Source organism: Vespa mandarinia, chromosome 7 (genome assembly GCF_050613455.1).
Source record: "Vespa mandarinia isolate Hongniang chromosome 7, ASM5061345v1, whole genome shotgun sequence".
Classification (NCBI taxonomy): domain Eukaryota; kingdom Metazoa; phylum Arthropoda; class Insecta; order Hymenoptera; family Vespidae; genus Vespa; species Vespa mandarinia.
The window spans coordinates 492,501-512,500 of record NC_140816.1 but is presented as its reverse complement, the minus strand read 5'-3'; the positions used below and the strand labels follow the sequence as shown (position 1 = coordinate 512,500).

Sequence of the window (20,000 nt, the reverse complement as noted above, 5' to 3'; positions counted from 1 at the left end):
GAGTAACCTTGCCTCCTTTTAGTCTTCCTTCTCATTGTTTGCTTTATTTTCGTTCACTTTATTCCCATGGGATTTTCTATTTTTTCTTCTCTACCATTTTTTTATTTCTTCTTTTTAAGTTTCGTCAAGTATGATTTCAACTATATCCGCGAGGAAAAAATAGAAATGAAAAAAGAAAGAACGAATGATTGAAGAAAAAGAAGAAGAAGAAGAAGAAATAAAGAATGAAAAAATAAAGGAAAAAAAAAAGAAAAGAAAAGAAGTAAATAAATAATAATATTTCATCTTTGACTCCTTTGTCTTCGGTGTTGCCAATTAACAATCTTTTTATCTCTACCAAGGATACAATTTTTCATGGAGCTACGAATAAAGTAGTTCGTTAATAACACCGACGAGCTCCGACCTCCGACCGATGATGATGACCTATTCTTAGACGGGACACGTCGAACGAATTAAAAGTTTTTCGAACTATAAACATTTTCAATCTTTCGTACGAGGAAATTACGATTAAACTGAGTTACCGACGTGCACGCGATATATATATATATATATATATATATATATATATATTTCTATGTAATAACATTAATACTTCGTAATAACATAAATTAAGTAAAATATATATCTACATGCATATCTACGTAATACGAAAATAAATATTATATTATCAAACGAAAGTTTCGAGGAATATAAATTTAATCAAATCTTCATTAAAAATTTTTCTAAAGTTAAAAACAAGAAAAAGAAAAGAGAAAAAAGATGAAAGAGGAGGAAAGAACAAAAAAAAAAAAAAAAAAAAAAAAGAAAGAAGATAAAATATCATTTAAAATATCTTTCTCGATGTAAAGTAAATAGAACGAACGAGGAGCTCGTTATTAATTCTAATTACAGTAATTAATAGAATAAACAGAAAATGGTGGAAAATAATGATATGAAGATCTAAAACAAGTATGGCAACGTAATGAACCTTCCTGCACTATTTGCACGTGCACGTGCACACGTGAATCAGGCCGTCAGCATATATTTCGCGTGTTAAGTAAACCGAGAACGAAAGTGTCGCCGCCACTGACCAGCCCGCAAGAGTAGTACACATACAAGTGCAAACACATCTCACACACAAGTGCACGCACATCTCACAAACAAGTGCACTCACACATCTTGCACACAAATGCACACACATTGAGAGAACACGACATTCACCCTGACAGTATGAACAGGTAAACGCGCACAAGGAAACGTGAATACACATATAGTAGAGTGTAAGCGAGTAGAGAAAGAGATAGAGATAGAGAGAGAGAGAGAGAGAGAGAGAGAGAGAGAGAGAGAGAGAGAGAGAGAGAGAGAGAGAGAGAGAGAGAGAGGGATACATATATAGACACACATGCACGCGTCTAAGCAAGCATCTGCCGCAGGTATCCCACACACACGTACAGAACTGATACACCTAACGTACTCGCATTCGTTCCTTCGATTATATACAACTACCTGCAGAAATTCAAAGGTTAATGTCGTCCAAGGACCGAGTTTCTTTCCCTTCCCATTCTCTATCTATTTCTCATCATTATTTTCAACCTTGTCGATATTATCGTTGCCCGTTTCGAGAAACATTGTTCTCCTATACACACATTCAAATAAATATATATATATATATATATTCATATATGTATATATTAATTATATATATTATATATTTGAAATATATATATATATTATTTATTATACGTTATATATATAATGTAATTAATATAGTTATATCTTTTCCGCCTCTCAATAAATTTTCCAGTAAAAATAAAAACCCTTACAAACTTACCCACTAATGAAATAAAGCGTCTTTTGAAATGCTAACGAGATTTTTATTATACAAGAGTACCGTGGAACGACGATAATAATAGTAATGATAACAAAAAGAAGAGGAAAAAGGAATGAGAGAAAAAAAGAAGAAGGAAAAGAAAAAAAAAAGAAGAAACAAAAAGAGGGGAAAAAAAGAAAAAAGAAAGGAGGAAAAAAAAACGGATAAACGGATGAGCGAGGTCAAACAGTGAATTAATAAAAGAATCGATATGACACGATTGCCAGGAAGAATGGGAGAAAAAAAGAGAGAAAGAGAGACAATATCATCAAGTACTGTACGTGACTATGTTTCAAAGAGAGAAAGACAGAGGGAGAGAGAAAGAGAAAGAAAGAGAGAGAGGGAGAGAAAAAGAGACGGAGGTAGAGAAAAAAGGGGGGAGAGAAGATGAAAAGGAGTGGTCGATCGTTAGAAACATACTCTCAGCTCCCAACTCGCTTTCAATTTCTCGTCATTTTTCTATTATTCTATTCAACTCGAATAATATAATATATACGGTGGAAATAAAAAAAAAAGTAAAAAAAGAGAAAAAAATCAACGAAAATGAAATACGTGCATTATACGTATATATCAAAAGAGAGAGAGAGAGAGAGAGAGAGAAAGAGAGAGGAAGAGAGAGGAGAGAGAGAGAGAGGAAGAGAGAGGAGAGAGAGAAAGAGGAAGAGAGAGGAGAGAGAGAGAGAGAGGAAGAGAGAGAGAGAGAGAGAGGAAGAGAGAGGAGAGAGAGGAGGGAGAGGAAGAGAGAGGAGAGAGAGGAGGGAGAGGAAGAGACAAAAAAAATTAACGAAAATAGAGAAAGAGAATAAAAATGAAATAGAAATGAAAATAAAAATACAAATAAAAACAAAATAAAATAAAACAAAACAAAATAAAAATAAAAATAAAAATAAATAGAAATAGAAATAAAGAGAGATGACAGCACGGAATAAGAGGTGGATAGTAATAATAATAATAGTAGTAGTGGTGATGGTGGTGGTGGTGGTCGTAATAGTAGTAGTAGGGTGGGTGGATACGCTAGTGGATGATTTTGGGGTGTGTAGGTAGGGGGTGTTGGGTGGGAGTTATTAAATTGCCAGGCCCTGTCATAACCTATCTCACCTCTGGCCCGTTAAACTTGGCTAATAATTCGCCAGATTGGCGCAGCCAGTAGGCATGCGCAACAAAAACCAATAACACTGGCTCTCTAGAGTTACCCATACAGAGTGCTGTGTCTCTACCATCCCCTAGTCAACCCCTCTCTTCTTACCATTCGCAACCATCCACCCACCCATCTCTCTCTCTCTCTCTCTCTCTCTCTCTTTCTCTTTCTCACTCTTTAGAGACATACAAACATAGAAAGACGCACGCGCACGCACGGACGCACGGACGTACGCAAACACGCAGGCACGTACACATACATACTTACAAACATAGATAGATAGATAGATACATACATAACCCATACATTTTGTGAAAGTATATGTACATGTTTAATCCCCACTACTCACACAAATACTTAACCACCACCAACGACCCGGCCAAACATGCCAACCACGCTGGCTGGTACACCCGTCCTCTCTACCTCTTCTGTTTCCAACCCATCCCACACCATACCACACCATACCACACCACATCAGCCCCCCTCCCTCTTAGCCTTACCACTACAACCATTTCTGCATCAAAAGAGAAATATATATATATATATATATATATATATATATATATAGAGAGAGAGAGAGAGAGAGAGAGAGACAGAGAGAGAAAGAGAGGCAGAAAGAGAGAAAGAGACAGAGAACCAACACTACAAGATCGGCCCGGTGTATCATGGCAGAGCGCACACTGAAACTGCGTTCGCATAAATCCACTCGAATACCTAATACCCGATAGATGCCGATGGGTTGGCTTGTTCTCTGGGAATGGAGAGTGAACGAATAAGAGATAGAGAGAGAGAGAAATAGATACATATATATATACATACATACATACATGTGTGCGTGTGCGTGTGTGTGAGTGTATGTGTGGGTGGGTGTATTTATATATATATATATATATATAGAGAGAGAGAGAGAGAGAGAGAGAGAGAGAAATAGATAGATAGATGGATAGAGAGAAATTCGTTTGGCACTTCGATAATCGTCCGACTGCCTTAACCATAAACGAATTCATTCCGCTTGTGTAATCGATTTATGGCTAATTATCGAGAAAGGAGTTATTGCTGGTGATTGATCACGTTGATAATGGGCCTAAGAATCGGCCAAGTCGATGGATCAAATGAAAAGAGATAGAAATTGATAGATAAAGATATACGGTGAGGGACAAACAGACAGACAGAAAGAGAGAAATAGAGAAAGAGAAAGAGAGATACACTCAGAGAGACAGACAGACAGACAGAGAAAGAGAGAAACAGAGATAGAGAGAAAGAGAGAGAGAGAGAGAGAGAGAGAGAGAGAGAGAGAGAGAGAGACAGAGGGAAAATAGTGAAATTCACTTTGATTTTAAGAGGGCCATTCGCACGATACGAGACTCGTAAACAGATCAATCTACGGAGCTACCTCCTTCGAGAGTTTTATTACTAGACTCTCGACGCGGCCGTTGCCAACATTATGTAAGTCGAGTTTCTGAATAGAGGCGCCCACGCGAAATAGGGGTAGTGGTGGGGGTGGGTGAGATCTCTGAGAGAGAGAAAAGGAGGGAGATAAAGGGGGGGAAGAGATAAAGATAGAAGACCGTATCGATTTTTAAAGGTGAATAAATACACACTATGGTCTATGCGAACTGACTATGAAGTTAAATTAGGGAGATGGATTTCAATGATTATGTCAATCATTTGTCGATCCACCTCCCTCTTCCTACTCATCCCTTCCTCTTTTCCTTTTCCCTCTCTCTCTCCCTCCTATCCTTCCCTTTCCTCTTCTCCTTTATCACCATCCTTCTTTACTCTCATCATCCTCTTTCAAATTTCATCCTTTTCATCTCTCGTAAATGGTAAAAGAATGATTTTTTTGGACTGTCAGATGACCTAAAAAAAAGGAAGAAAGAAAAGAAAAAAATGAAAGAAAGAAAAAAAATGACGTTTAATATCCCAACGATGTAATATTATATAAGTCATGTATACGTGTATTAGTTTTGAAATATACCAATTTTCGTTATGATCTTTTTTCTCGATTTCTTTTCTTTTTTCTTCTTATTCTTTTTCTTTTTTTATTTATTTATTTACTTCATCTCCGACACCATCGTCACCTTTGATCGATTCGTTTCAAATATTGACGTAACGTGTGTGCGGTTTATCGTAGTTCTTTTTCCTCCTCTTCCTCCTCCTTCTCCTCCTCCTCGCTCCCCCGCAAGAAAAAGAAAAAAGAAAAAAAAAATTAAGAGGAAAAGGTTTTTTTTACCAATCCGTTCAACGAATATGTTCCATCGATAGTTAGAGTTATAGCGAGTCAAAGTGATATTTTAGATACCTTTTGGCCTTTTCAAATAAAATAAATTTGTTTTTATATCGTATAAAGAGAATTCTGACATTTTAAACAGATATTCATCAATTGATCTGTTATATGAAAGACGAATTAATTAATAAATAAAACAAATATAAAAAAAATAAAAATAAGGAAAAAATGAATAGTTTCTTTGTTGCAACTTGTGATAAAAAAAAATAGAAAAATAATTTCTTTTTTTTTTGTCGTTCAAAAAAATAACTTTTTATCAAGTATTTTTATAAAATACGACACTTGCAGTTTGAAAAATTTGCTTGTTTTATATTTGCATCCTAATGTTGTAATCAACATTATCATCATCATTATGAAAAACAATCAATCTTAAAAAGAATTACGATAAACACAAGACATTAAATAAAAAAAAAGAAAAAACTCTAATAAAAATATCTTACGATATATAATAGTAATTTTTATATATCTTTTTAAATAAGCGTAATTTACATAATGATTGATTAATATTTATGATATTTACGGGAATTCATATATGACAATTAACTTATTATGATCTCATTTATTATAATAAGAATAATTATTATTAATATTATTACGAAAGCGCTTATTAAAAAATGTTTGAAATAATCATTTAATATCGTATCGTATCGTATCGTATCGTATCGTATCGTATCGTATTGTATCGTATCGATAAAATTATGATTATAATGCGCAATAGTAATTACGTATTAAAAATCATTATAATTATAACGTGTCTCAATTTTTATTGCTATTATTGTATAAAAAAAAAAATTATTCATTATTTCTTCTTTTTTTCTCTTTTTTTATTTATTCATATACCTCACATTGCACAGTAATTTTTTTGTCATCCGTTCAAATAATTCAGATTGCTTTATCATGTATATAAAAAAAGTTTATCAATTCCAAAATAGGACCAAATATTTTTTTCTCTACACTTTACGTCACTCTCGTGATTGTTGTCTATCCTCGTCTGAACGATACGTGGGAATGCTCGCATTCTGGTCTCGAACGATGACAATAATAACAACGATGGTAACGTCGATAACAATGGCGTCGTTACGTCGCTGTTCGAGGGGAGGAAAAATGCTCTGGAGGGTTCTACTAGCGGATGAAATTTGATATATATTGTATATACATACATACATACATATATATATATATACATATATATATATGTACATACATATATATTCATTCAATTACTCCCTATTAAAAATGGAAGTATCGACATTTAAAACCAAACGAAACAACAAAAAAAAAAAAAAAAGAAAAAAAAGAGAAAGAGAAGAAAAAAAGATCAAATCGATTTTCAAAAATCATTTCAAATAACGCAGACCAACGATTTGAAAGAGAAATCAAAAACGAATTACAACTATTAAAATAGAATGCGAGTATTGAAGGGGGAAAAAAAAGATTAAAAAAACGTAAATAAATAAAATATAAAAAACAAAAATAAAAATAAAAAAATAAAAATATAAAAAACAGAAATAAACATAAATAAATAAAAAAGTAAACAAATAACAACAAAATAAATAAATAAATAAAAAGAGAATCGAATAATAAAATCTGGAAATAAAATAAATGAAATAATATCCAAGCTTGTTTATTTTTCTATTTATTTTGTCCTCTCTCTCTCTTTCTTTTGTCTCCCTCTCTCTCTCTCTCTCTCTCTCTCTCTCTCTCTATCTATCTATATATCTATCTATCTCTCTCGTAAACGTAATAGAAAGAGAATATCGGTGAGTGAATTATTTAAAAAGGAGGGATATTCGATGTCGAAGAAGGGTCGACGTAGAAGAAGCCGTAAAGTATCCGCACATATCGATAATTGGCTAGGTAAAACTACCCACCGAACATCGATCTCTCTCCACCGACACAATCGGCTTTCCCCCTTCGTCGTTGTGTCGAGAGGAGACACTATATTCGATTTCTCGAGCTTGCCTCTTCCCTCCACTCTCCCCCTTTCCCCTTCCCGCCTACTCTTCTCTTCTCTTCTCTTCTCTTCTCTTCTCCTTTCTTCTCTTTTCTTCTCTTCACCCCTTTCCCATCATCGTTCGTCCCACTCCCTCCCTCTTTCTCTCTTTCTCATTCTCTTCTTCTTCAGTTCCTCCTCTTAACTTCCCCCTCCCTTCTTCACCTCGCCCTCCTTTTCCTCTATCCTCCTAATGAAGGCTTTAAAACGCTTCGTTCGACTTGCCGGACAGCGGAGGCAAGTCGATACTTTTCTTTTTCTACATGGTCGTTGTACCCGGGCGACTACAAAATTACTTTAAAAGGAGAAATAAAAGGAAAAGAAAAAAGAAAAAAAAAAAGAAAAAAACAAAGAAAGAAAGAAAGAAAGAAAAGGAGAAGAGAAAGTAAAAGATAGAAAGAGAGAAAAAGAAAAAAAAAAAACTCGTTATCGGTATCGGTATTTTTTGGCTTTGTTTAACACGTTATATACACACCTATACAAACACTTGTACAACGTTACGTCTATTTATTTTCTTAATTATGCTTCGTTTACTACCAACGTTGCCGAATATATGTGTGTATGTGTGCGTATGTGTATTATGTACCTTTTCGATAAATACAAATGCGAAAAATGTATAGAAAAAAAAAAGAAAAGAAAGAGAAAGAAGAAGAAAAGTAAAAAAAAAGTAAAATTTTCTTAGAAAATATTTATCTTTATCATTCGATCTAATTGCAAGTGTTATATTTATATATATATATACATATATATATATATACATATGTATATATATATGTGTATGTATGCATGTATGTATATGGTTATCATTATCAACGTAAATTAACCCCATTGTTACAAGATCAGACGTGCATGGAGGCATGACGATCAAATGTATTTTTTTCTTCTTCTTCTTCTTCGAACCCTAGAATCATCTCTGATTTATAGCTTTACTTATATGCAAAAAAGTAAAAAAAAAAATAAATAAATAAATAAATAAAAATAAAAAAGAACAAAGACAAAAAGGAGAAAAAGAAAAATTAATCAACGAGATAGGAAACGGTTCCATTGATAAATGACTTTCTAAGTATGCGCTTATCTGTTTATAATATATAAGCGAAGAAATGAGATATCAAGATGCAAAAACGCACACGCGCACACACATACACAAAAAAAAGATAAAGAAAGAAAGAAAGAAAGAACGAACGAAAGAACGAAATTCAAATCAAAGTTAATCAGAAGAAAAGAAATGAGAGAAATAATTATACAGCAATAATAGCTTGATGTATAATAATAAAGGTTCTAATTATGGCTTTTGAAGTTTCGTTAAAGAAGAAATATAAAAAAAAAAAAAATTAAAAAAGAAAGAAAGGAAGAATGAAAGAAAGAAAAAGTAAAGAAAAAGCAAAGATAAATAGATAAAATATAATATATATACAGCCCGATTATAAGAATAAAGACGAGTGGGGAAAAGATTGATGGGGTCAGACTTAATGCGTTCACAAACGAAAATGATTTTCATCGAGGAGGAGGAGGAAGAGAAGGAGGAGGAGGAGGAAGAAGAGGAGGAGGAGGAGGAAAGAGAGAGAGAGAGAGAGAAAGAGAGAGAGAGAGAGAGAGAGAGAGAAAGAGAGAGAGAGAGAGAGAGAGAGAAAGAGAGAGAGAGAGAGAGAGAGAGAGAGAGAAAGAGAGAGAGAGAGAAAGATGAAAGAGATGAAAGAATAAGAGAAAGAGAAAGAAATAAAAGAGTAAAAGAAAGAAAAAGAGAAGGAGAGAGAGATATCGCTCAGGAATGAAAAATTAACTTCCCGTTGCTTATCGTTATTTATAGTCTTCCTTCTTTCGTATCTCGAAGCGAAACTTTGCGATCGATACTGATGCGGTCGATAGTTTTGCGAAGGCTAACGAAAGAAAGAAAAAGAAAGATAGAAAAAGGGAAAGAGAAAGAGAAATATGGAGATAGAGATAGAGAAAAAGAAAGGAAGAACGAAAGAAAAAAACAGAAACAGAGAAAAAGAGAGATAGAGAGAGAGAGAGAGAGAGAGAGAGAGAGAGAGAAATATAAGAAAAAGAAAGAAGAATAAGAAGAAACGAAACAGAAGTTGAAGAAAGAAGAAAAGAAACGGAGGCTGAAATGCCCCCGGCATTTACCAATTTAGAAGGGGAAAAATTGCAGTGCAAAGTTTAGATAACAGAATGGAGCGCTCCTTCAAAACCGGTTTCGTCGCGGGGATCTGCACGAACGTGAAACGAGTTTAATCGGAAACACATGTTTAAATACATACATATGTATATATATATATATATATATATATATATATATATATGAGTGTGTGTGTATATATGTATATATTTTTTTCAGCTATTCACGAACACTCTTTTACCTTCGTTTTCATTCGCCTCGTATTTTTTCTTCTTTCACCTCCCTCTCTTCCACCTCTCCCCTTGCCCCTCTGATACACGATTTAGCGATAAGTTAAAAAAGGAAGAAGAAAAGAAAAAAAGAAAGAAAAGAAAACGATACATGCGATGAACATTGTGCCAAGTCATTATGAGATTGAATGAAATTATTTACTTAATTACGATGATACGAAAAGATAACATTAATGATTAACTTAATATTTCCATATTTTAGTCGTCGATCATTTTTATAATTATCGTTGGACGATCAACATTTAGGTATAATTATTCTTATTGATAATAATGATTTAAAAAAAAAAAAAACAAAACAAAAAAAAAAGAAAAGCAACAAAAAAGAAAAAAGAAAGAAAAAGAAACGACGCCTAAGTTATATCGATTAATTTGTTATTAGTAAGACGTAAAATTATTCCGTTTTTTTTTTTCATCACTAATCAATCATTTTTATATAATCGTAGTCGTACTAATATTTAGATATGGTTATTCTTATTGATGATAATGTTTAAAAAAGAAAAAAAGAAAGAAAATATCAGAAGAAAAACAGAAAAGAAAAACAAGAAAAGAAAAACAAGAAAAGAAAACAGGAAAAATGACGACTAAATTATATCGATTAATTTTCAATTAATGACAAATTATTTCTAATATTATAAGATTATATACAGGTACTGTATACATTTATCTTCAGGTTATTAATTCTCTCTCTCTCCCTCTGTCTGTCTCTCTCTTTCTCTCCCCTCTGTCTGTCTCTCTCTTTCTCTCTCCCTCTGTCTGTCTTTATTTATCTATCTACCTATCTATCTCTCTTTCTCTCTCTCGTTCATCAAATTCTATTGATCTCGTCGGCGACTTCCTTCCGAGATCGGTCCTCAACGATCGTATAACGATTTCTCGTACCACGTCGTACTTAAGGAGGACATTCAACTCATCCTCCTTCTCCTCCTCCTCTTCTTTTTCTTCTTCTTCTTCTCCATCTTCTTCTTCTTCTTCTTCTTCTTCTTCTTTCCCATTTTCTTCTTCTTCTTCTTATTCTTCTTCTTCTTCTTCTCTGATTCTTCTTCTTCTCTTCTTTCTCATTCGTAGTCTTTCTCAGTCAGGAAGACGACAACGACAACAACAACGATGACGACGAAGACGACGACATGGGCTTTTCGAACGACGAAGTGAATTCCATCGAATTTTACTTAGAACTTTGAATTATATCGAGACCCTCGTTAAAACTCCTCCTTGTGATACTAGTCACGATGGAATTTTTAGTAACTTACGAATCTATTCCACTTCTACACATTGATTTACTTGTTAAACTATAACTGAATTATTTTTACATTTTGAAATTAAAAAATATTTTTTAAGTTGCCTTTTAAAATGTTAGGTTTCTTGTTAACTCATGAACATTGTATGAGCGAAATACAACGTGTATATATATATATATATATATATATATATATATATATATATATATTGATTAAATGATATTTTTTAATTAATTAAATGATTATTGAAATGAAATTTTTTATTAATGAAATAAATACTGAAATGATACTTTTTAATTAATTAAATAATTACTGAAATGATATTTATTATTCAATTAAATGAATATTGAAATGATCGTTGTCGAAAGAAAAATTCAATTATGATAAAATTTTAAAAAACGTTAATTTACAATATAATTCATAAAACAATCATCGTTGAATAATGAAATTTTATTATTTTGTAAATAATTCGTACGATAAAATTTTCTCGACATTTCTTTTTTTTTCTCTTTTATTTATTTATTTATTTTTTTTTACAGCACAGTTAACAACATAATTATCGTTGAATAACCAAATTTAATTGCAAACAATAATGTACCATGAAATTTCGTAAACATTTTTTTTTTAATGACATAATTAATGATTTTCATAATGACGTAATTATCGTTGAATAATGAAATTTATATTGTATTGCAAACAACAATAACGCACGATGAAATTTCGTAAACACTATTTTATGGGATAATTAACAACGTAATTATCGTCGTATAATGAAATTTCATTATTCCTCAAACAATAATGTGCGATGAAATTTAATAAACAGTTTTTCCTTTTTTATTTATTTATTTTTTTTTTTTTTCATATAGCATAATTAACAAAACATAATTATTGTAGAACAATGAAATTTCATTATTCTGAAAATAATAGTGTACGATGAAATATTTTAAACTTTTTTTTTTTTGTTACAATGTAATCCAATAACGGCGTAATTGAATAATGGCTTAATTAATTTACGAAGGATATATCAAATTAGGACACATATTTTTTTTTCCATTAACAGAAGCTATTAGAAAAAAGACGAAGAAGAGAAAGAAGAAAAATATTTTTTTTTTTTGAGAAAAACGTTTTTCGTGTTATTTCTTTCTCGTGAGATATATACAATGATTGAAATCGCGCATGTAAAAGCGAACTAAAGCGTCGATCGACTGCGATAAACGTAGTATGCCGCGTTTCTAAAAATGAAAGCGAAACTACGAAAGTATATATATATACATATACATATATACATACATACATACATACATACATACATATATATATATATATATATATATATATATATATATATATATATACAGCGTACAGAAGAAGTATAATCGATGCTTGGGAAACATCGTGATCTCTAATTATGTGGTTGGAAATTAAAACCAACGAGCCTTTTATCCGATAGCTTTAATTAAAATTTTCGCATTGAACGAAAGTACTCTTTCGTTTCTCTTAGCACTTCTTTCGCTTTTTCTTCAATTTTTCTTTTATTTTCATTTTTTTTATACTTCTTTATTTAATTATCATTATTAATAGTGAAGTTGGTTTTTAGGTAATATTTAAATGTAATTATTTTCTAATTGTTTATCGCAATTATTATATTTCTTTCTTCTTCTCCTTCTCCTCTTCTCCATCTTATCTTACTTTAATATACAAAATATTTTACTTTAATAACAATACAAATATTTCTCTTATTCTCAAGACGAGAGAGAAAGAGATAGGGAGAGAAAGCGACAGAGAGAGGAGGGGAGAGAGAGAGAGAGAAAGAGAAAAAGAGAGAGAGTAAATTAAAATTATCCATTCAAGAATTAATTAAAATTTTACATCAAACACGCTTGTGGGCTTGCAAAATTACAACAACTTATTTAATATTTAATACGATTTAATGCAATGGAACGTATGTATGTAACCACGAGTTTTTAAGTATTCTCTTTTTTTTATCCCTCCCACTATTCATAACTGAAATTTCGTTAATAAACAATTAACGACGATATATAATCTTCCATGTTTAATATTCATTTATAAACGTTAATTGGTTTTAATATTTCGTATATTTACGTATATTTATAAAAAAAAAATAAAAAAAAAAAAAAAAAAAAAAAATAAAAAATAAAAAATAAAAAAAAAAGAATAATAAAATAAAAGAAAATTGTCCATTAATGAATTAAAAATTCGTTCCAATAAAAATTCATCTATATGATTATATATAAATGATCGTAAAACAATGTACACGTTTTTCTTCCTTCTATACGTAGAACATAACGTATCTTTTAAAATTCAAAGTGTGACGTAGATATTTCGCATCGGTCACGATCGTCCTTTGAAATAATTTACGATGACAACTATCACGAGATAGCTTTGAATTTGAATCGACTTCTGATACGACGATTTGTTCTATCATGAAAATGAAAATGGAAAAAAATAAAAAAATAAAAAATAACAAAACAAAAAAGAAAACCCAAATACTATACAATTCTCATTATCATTATAATAATGATAATAATAATTATTATTATTATTAAATGTATTAAATATTATTATTATTATTATTATTATTATTATTATTATTATTATTATTATCGTTATTATAACTATTATCATTAGAAAATCGAAGAATCGCGGGCTTATTAATCGAATGAGGACAAAAAAATTGTAACTTTTTTAATTATTCGAGAAAATCGTAGAGAGATTCGTTAAAGTCCGCATGGTAAATCAGTTTAACGCCACTTAACGAGCCGTTTTAATTACATCACGTCGTATATGAACGATAATATTGGTCGAAGTCTGAAAAATTTCTCTCTCTCTCTCTCTCTCTCTTACTCTCTTTCTCTTTTCTCTGTCTCTCTCTCACTCTCTTTCTCTTTTCTCTGTCTCTCTCTCTTCCTCTTTTCTCTGTCTGTCTCTCTTTCTTTTTTCTCTCTCTTCCGCTAGTACATTATCTCTCAATCTATCCATCTCACTCTCTCTCTCTCTTCCTCTCTCTCTCTCTTCCTCTCTCTCCCTCTTCCTCTCTGTCTCGTAAAAACCACGATAGAGAAGCTCACCTATGAGATCGGATAAAAATCAATTATGACTCTGCTTCTAAAAATAATAATATCGCACCTCCGACACGGCATACAACGTTGGCTAGCTCGTCTCACCGTGTTTATTAAACTTCGAGAGATACGTTAAAGTGCATCGTGAAAGTTTCGCGATCGCCTACTTCGTTGCACTGCCGTTATCGTGTACGAGAAAATTAATTAGAGGGAGAGAAAGAACGAGAACGAGAGCGAGATAGAAATAGAGAGAGAGATAGAGATAGAGAGAGAGAGAGAGAGAGAAAGAGAGGGAGAGAAAGAGAGAGAGAGAGGGAGAGAAAGAGAGGGAGAGAGATAAAGATAAAAACAAAAATAAGAAAAAGAAAAAGAAGAGGAACAAGAACAAGAAAAAGTATAAGAGCATGAGTAAGTTGGGAAAAACAATTTCTAGTTTTTCCCCTTTCTTCTCTTCTCTCCTTCCCCCTCCCCAGCACTCTCTTCATCCATCCTACCCCTTCTCATCTTTTCCTTTTAAAACGAAGAGAATAAATTCAAACGTCGTTTTAAAGCCAACAATCCGAATAAAGCGTTCTATCGCCCAGCAGCGACCCCTTTCACTCCCCCTCCCTCTCCCTCTCCACTGCCTTCATCTCTACCCCACCCTCGTACAAGCATATCCCTTACTCCCTCTCTATCCCTCCGCAAGGAGATGTGAATCGAACTTTCCATTCAGTCGGGTTCATCAATCACGTCAATTACACGCAACGCACTGTCGATTCGCGATAACCACTATCGCCGTCGTCGTCATCGTCATCGCCGTCGCCATCGTCGTCGTCGTTGTCGTTGTCGTCGTCCTTGTCGTCGTCGTCGTCGTCGTCGCCGTCATCACCGTCGTCGTCGTCGTTGTCGTCGTCGTCGTTGTCGTCGTCGTCGTCATCACCGTCGTCGTCATCACCGTCGTCGTCATCGTCGTCGTCGTCCGTTATCGTCCGTTGTCGTCCGTTGTTGCCCGTTGTCGCCCGTTGTCGCCCGTCGTCGTCCGTCGTCGTCCGTTATAATCATCGTATAAAAGAACCGGAAAAAAATATAACAAAAAGGATCGCGTAACCAACGCATATGAGACGAAATTCGAGAAGAATTAAAATATATCGTACTTTTCGATTTGTTTTGATCGATCGACGATCAATCGAAGCTATGATAGATAATAGATAATTTCTACGTATATAGTACGTATATTGTTATTATTATTTTAATTATTATCACCATCATCATCATTATTATTATTATCATGATCATTATTATTATTATTATCATGATCATTATTATTATCATCACCACCATAATTATTGTCAGCATCATTATCATCATCACCACCATAATTATTATCAGCATCATTATCATCATTATCATTATTATTATTATCATCAACATCATCATCATCATCATCATCATAACTATTATCATAATCATGATTATTATCATCATCATTATTATCATCGTCATTATTATTATTATCATTATTATCATTATCATTCTCATCATCATCATCGTTATTAGTAATAATATTAATTTTATTATTATTATTAATATTATTAATATTAATATAATTATTATTATTAATATTATTATTCGTGGTCAATAATATTTTCTATATCGCCTTTTATTTATCAAATATTTAGGATTTTCTTCGTTTACGCATTGCGAGGATTACTTTAATTTTCGTAGCCGTACGTACGTGTTTCGGTGTAATAATAAATGTGCGGATGTATTGACGAATGTTATGCGATATGACTCCTGTGATTGATAATACGATCGGAATTGTTTTATCTTTTTCTTAATACCATACTTCCTCTGATTTATTCAACCATTATTATTACTATTACTATTATTATTATTATTATCGTTATTATTATTATTATTATTATTATTATTATTATTATTGTAATTGTTATTATTATTATTAATAATAGTATAATTATTATTATTATATTAATGTATGTAGAACATCTTCGAAAGGAACAAATCTGAAAATCATTCTTATTATTATTATTGTAATTGTTATTATTATTATTAATAATAGTATAATTATTATTATTATATTAATGTATGTAGAACATCTTCGAAAGGAACAAATTTGAAAATCATTCTACTTAAAAGATATTATATTCCTCATGTAAACGAACAGAATTTACTTATTCTCCTTTATTTTTTTCGGAATATATAATTACATGGCAAACTGTCTAATGAAATCGTATACAAGGTGATCTTAATTGACGATATTTTCTTGACGATAGGTAGGCAACCCCAAAATTTCAGATCAAAACATATGGCCGATTCTAAGGGGTTGATCCGTAATATCCTGTTCGATCCTTCATTCTTCAAGAATAGACCCTTTTGTTATCACGCATCGTACCGAATTGTTCCTAACTAATCTTTCTCTCTCTCTCTCTCTCTCTCTCTCTCTCTCTCTCTTTCTCTCTACATATGTATGTGTGTGTATGTATGTTTGTGTTAGTTATTAATTAATCACTTTGATTCACGAGACAACCGACATTGATAGAGTTTTATTTTTTGCTTTCTTTTTTTTTCTTTTTCTATTTCTTTCTCTTTTTCTTCTTTTTTCCTTCTTCTTCCTTCACCCCTCTTTTAATAATACTATTTAATTAAACGTTTACAATAAATCACGAGACGAATGTTGTCCGATAATCCAGACGTTAATGATATTAAAAGGACAAAGAAAAATTCGATTATTCTAGGTTAGTTCTTTTTTTATCTGTTCTTTTTTCACGCTAAGTTATAAAGATAACATCGGGCCGGGGTAGCCCGAGAAAGTGAGTAGTCGTATCTGTGTGCTGCGTTACAGTTTTACGAGTCTTTCATAGAGACTAAGGAAAGATCGAAATGGAAAGAAAGTGGAACACGACGTTGAGCCAGTGTTGATAGCGGCGTTCCGACGCCAATAGTGCTGGTAATGGCAAGAAGAAGATAAGGGGGGTGGAGGATGGAGGGAGTGGGAGGCTGTTCGGATGCATCGAAGTATAAAATAGACTGTGTCTCCTAAAAAGAAAAAAGAAAAAAAGAAAAAAAAAGGAAAAGAAAAAACTCAAATATAAAACTTCAAAAGATTAGGATCTTGTATTCTTTTCATTTGAATATAATAGAAAAAAATTTTTTATTTCTTTTTCCAATTTATTTATATCGTATTCTTAAGCTTACATATACATACGTACGTACTTAAGTATATATGTATATATGTATGTATGTATGTATATATGTATATATGTATGTTTGTATATATGTATGTATGTACATATGAACGTATATACGCATGTATATATATATATGTATATATATGTATGTATGTACATATGAACGTATATACGCATGTATATATATATGTATATATATATATGTATGTACATATGAACGTATATACGCATGTATATATATATGTATATATATGTATGTACATATATATATATGAACGTTCACACGTATGTACATATGTATAAATGTACGTACGTACGTACGTACGCGCGCGCGCGTGTGTGTGTGTGTGTGTGTGTGTGTGTGTGTGTGTGTGTGTATGTATGTATGTATGTATGTATGTATGTATGTATACTGATTAAAGTAAAAGACAAAGAGAGACGATGATATTTTACATTTTCTTATTTTTCTATTGTAATAATAAATTTTAACGAATCAGAGAAAAAAAAAGAAAAAAGAAAAAGAAAAAGCAATCCTTTTAGATTTATACCAATGATAGGAGCGATAAGACTGAGTCTGAATTAACGAACCATTTGTTTACCGGCGGAGATCGATATGGTAGAAAGCCTCTTTTATCCGTTGAGTTTGCGCGTCCTTACAATGGAAACAGAGAAGGGGAGAACACGCGCAGGAGAGAGTCCCTTTCTAGCATATAATTCGACAAAAGAAGCGGGAATAAAGTAAGTTAAGGGTCACCTCGACAAATGAGAACCGACGTACATATTTTCTCTCACTCTCTCTCTCACTCTCTCGATTCGTGAGCGAGATTGCCTTTTAATAACAACCCCCACACAACTCTCTTACGCCTCGGATATCCAAGGTAAACCCCCACTGTTATATAAGAGAAAGAGAGAGAGAGAGAGAAAGAAAGAGAGAGAAAGAGAGAGAGAGAAAGAGAGAGAGAGAGATCCGAATATATATATATATATATATATATATATATATATATATATATATATATGTATAGGATAAGCCATCTAATTTTATCACATTTATTTTTCTTTTTTCTTTTGTAAATACATATTTTATAAACTTCCAATTAAAATAAGAATTTTATAAAAAGTGTATATATTTATGTATGTATATACGTATGTATGTATACTTGAGTCGTACTATTCGCTAATAAATTATGCGTGACAGAAAGTTATATAAATTTTTTGCCACCCTTTTTATAAAACCACGCTGTATTCAACATTATATATATATATATATATACATATATATATATGTATATATGTATATATATATATGTATATATGTATATATAAATGTATGTATATATACCTATGTAGAACGTGAATCTTGATATCTCGAGCGAGAGGAATTTTATTAATATTCTATATATAGTTATATTAAAATCGATTATACGACGAAGCGCACTGTGTTATATTAGCTTTCCTCTAATAATAAAGTAAAGGTAAAATGAAAAATGAATAATGATTTTAATTGACGATGATGAGTTTGAATAAAACGAGTTGGAAAACGTGAAATAAAGATTAATAATAATAATAATGGTAATAAGAATAATAATAATAATAATAATAATAATAATAATAATAATAATAATAATAATAATAATACGAAAAAATAGCCCCTCTCCGTCGATTATATATAGAAAGGATTTCAAACGTTGAAAACACAAAATGAATATTAATAATAATAATAACAACAATAACAGCAATAATACGAAAAAAATAGTCTCTTTGTCGATTAAATACAGAAACGATTTCAAATGTTGTAAAAAGGAGAAATGAATATTAATAATAATATTAACAATAACAATAATACGAAAAGGAAAATAAAAAAGAATTAACGTCTCTCCATCGATTATATCGAGAAACGATTTTAAACGTTGAAAATATAAAATAAATATTGATAATAATAATAATTCGAAAAAAAGGAGGTAAAGTAAAAACGAAAAAAAAAATCAATAGCATGTTTCCATCGATTATATCCGGAAACAATTTGAAACATTATTTGCGCTAGGTTCAATAGAAAATAGAGATAAAATCAATAATCGTAATAAGATTGATATATCGAAAAAGGATTCTATTTTGCTCACCTCTCCGTGCGTATCCCTACGACCGTCCGGGGTGTTCTCCGGAAGGAAATAGAGCCGTAACGATGCCAACGGTTGATTTGGTCCACGGCTGTCCATCCAAAGTAACTGAAGCTCACCGATGCTTACGAGGTCGGCGTCGCTCCAAAGTTTCGTCAGGAAGAAATTGCCGAGTCGTAGGACTCGTCCATTTCCTATCCTAACGGCTTTGTAGAACGTATAAGGGCCATGGCTGAAGCAAGCACCGCCCAACAACTGAAAATACAAATCAAAGTTCTTTACTTAAAGCTCATTATTACCAATATCACCACTACCATCATCATTATAATTACAATCATATTGAATATTTTGTATTATATTATTTTATATAATATTGTATTTTATATTTTATTTATCTTACATAATTTCGTATTTCATATCTTATATTTTATATAATTTTATATTTTATATTTCACATTTAATATCTTAGATATATATTAACTTTTATATATTTAACGATCGACGACGATGTGTTAAAGTTTTGTCGTGTATGAGATCGTAAAAAAATTCTCTTCACACCCCACCCCTACCATTGAACTTCCTTTCATAAAGTTTTGTTAATTACAATTGCGTTCGTTCGTTCGTTCGTTTTCTTTTTAACACTGCCAATACCGATTGAACTATTTTATTTTTTTCAACATTAATTACAACGTTTCGTCATT

General features: G+C 31.7%; 1 protein-coding gene across 3 annotated transcripts in view; it reads right to left on the bottom strand.

Annotated features, from left to right (window-relative positions):
• LOC118440641 (uncharacterized) overlaps positions 1-20,000 on the bottom strand; it is a 166,107-nt gene that overhangs the window by 106,517 nt on the left and 39,590 nt on the right. For all 3 annotated transcript variants that reach the window (XM_035863968.2, XM_035863969.2, XM_035863967.2), the window contains exon 2: positions 19,303-19,554. In XM_035863968.2, coding sequence (XP_035719861.1) covers positions 19,303-19,398 — 96 coding nt within the window. In that variant the 5' untranslated portion in view covers positions 19,399-19,554. The remainder of the gene's footprint in view (positions 1-19,302; positions 19,555-20,000) is intronic.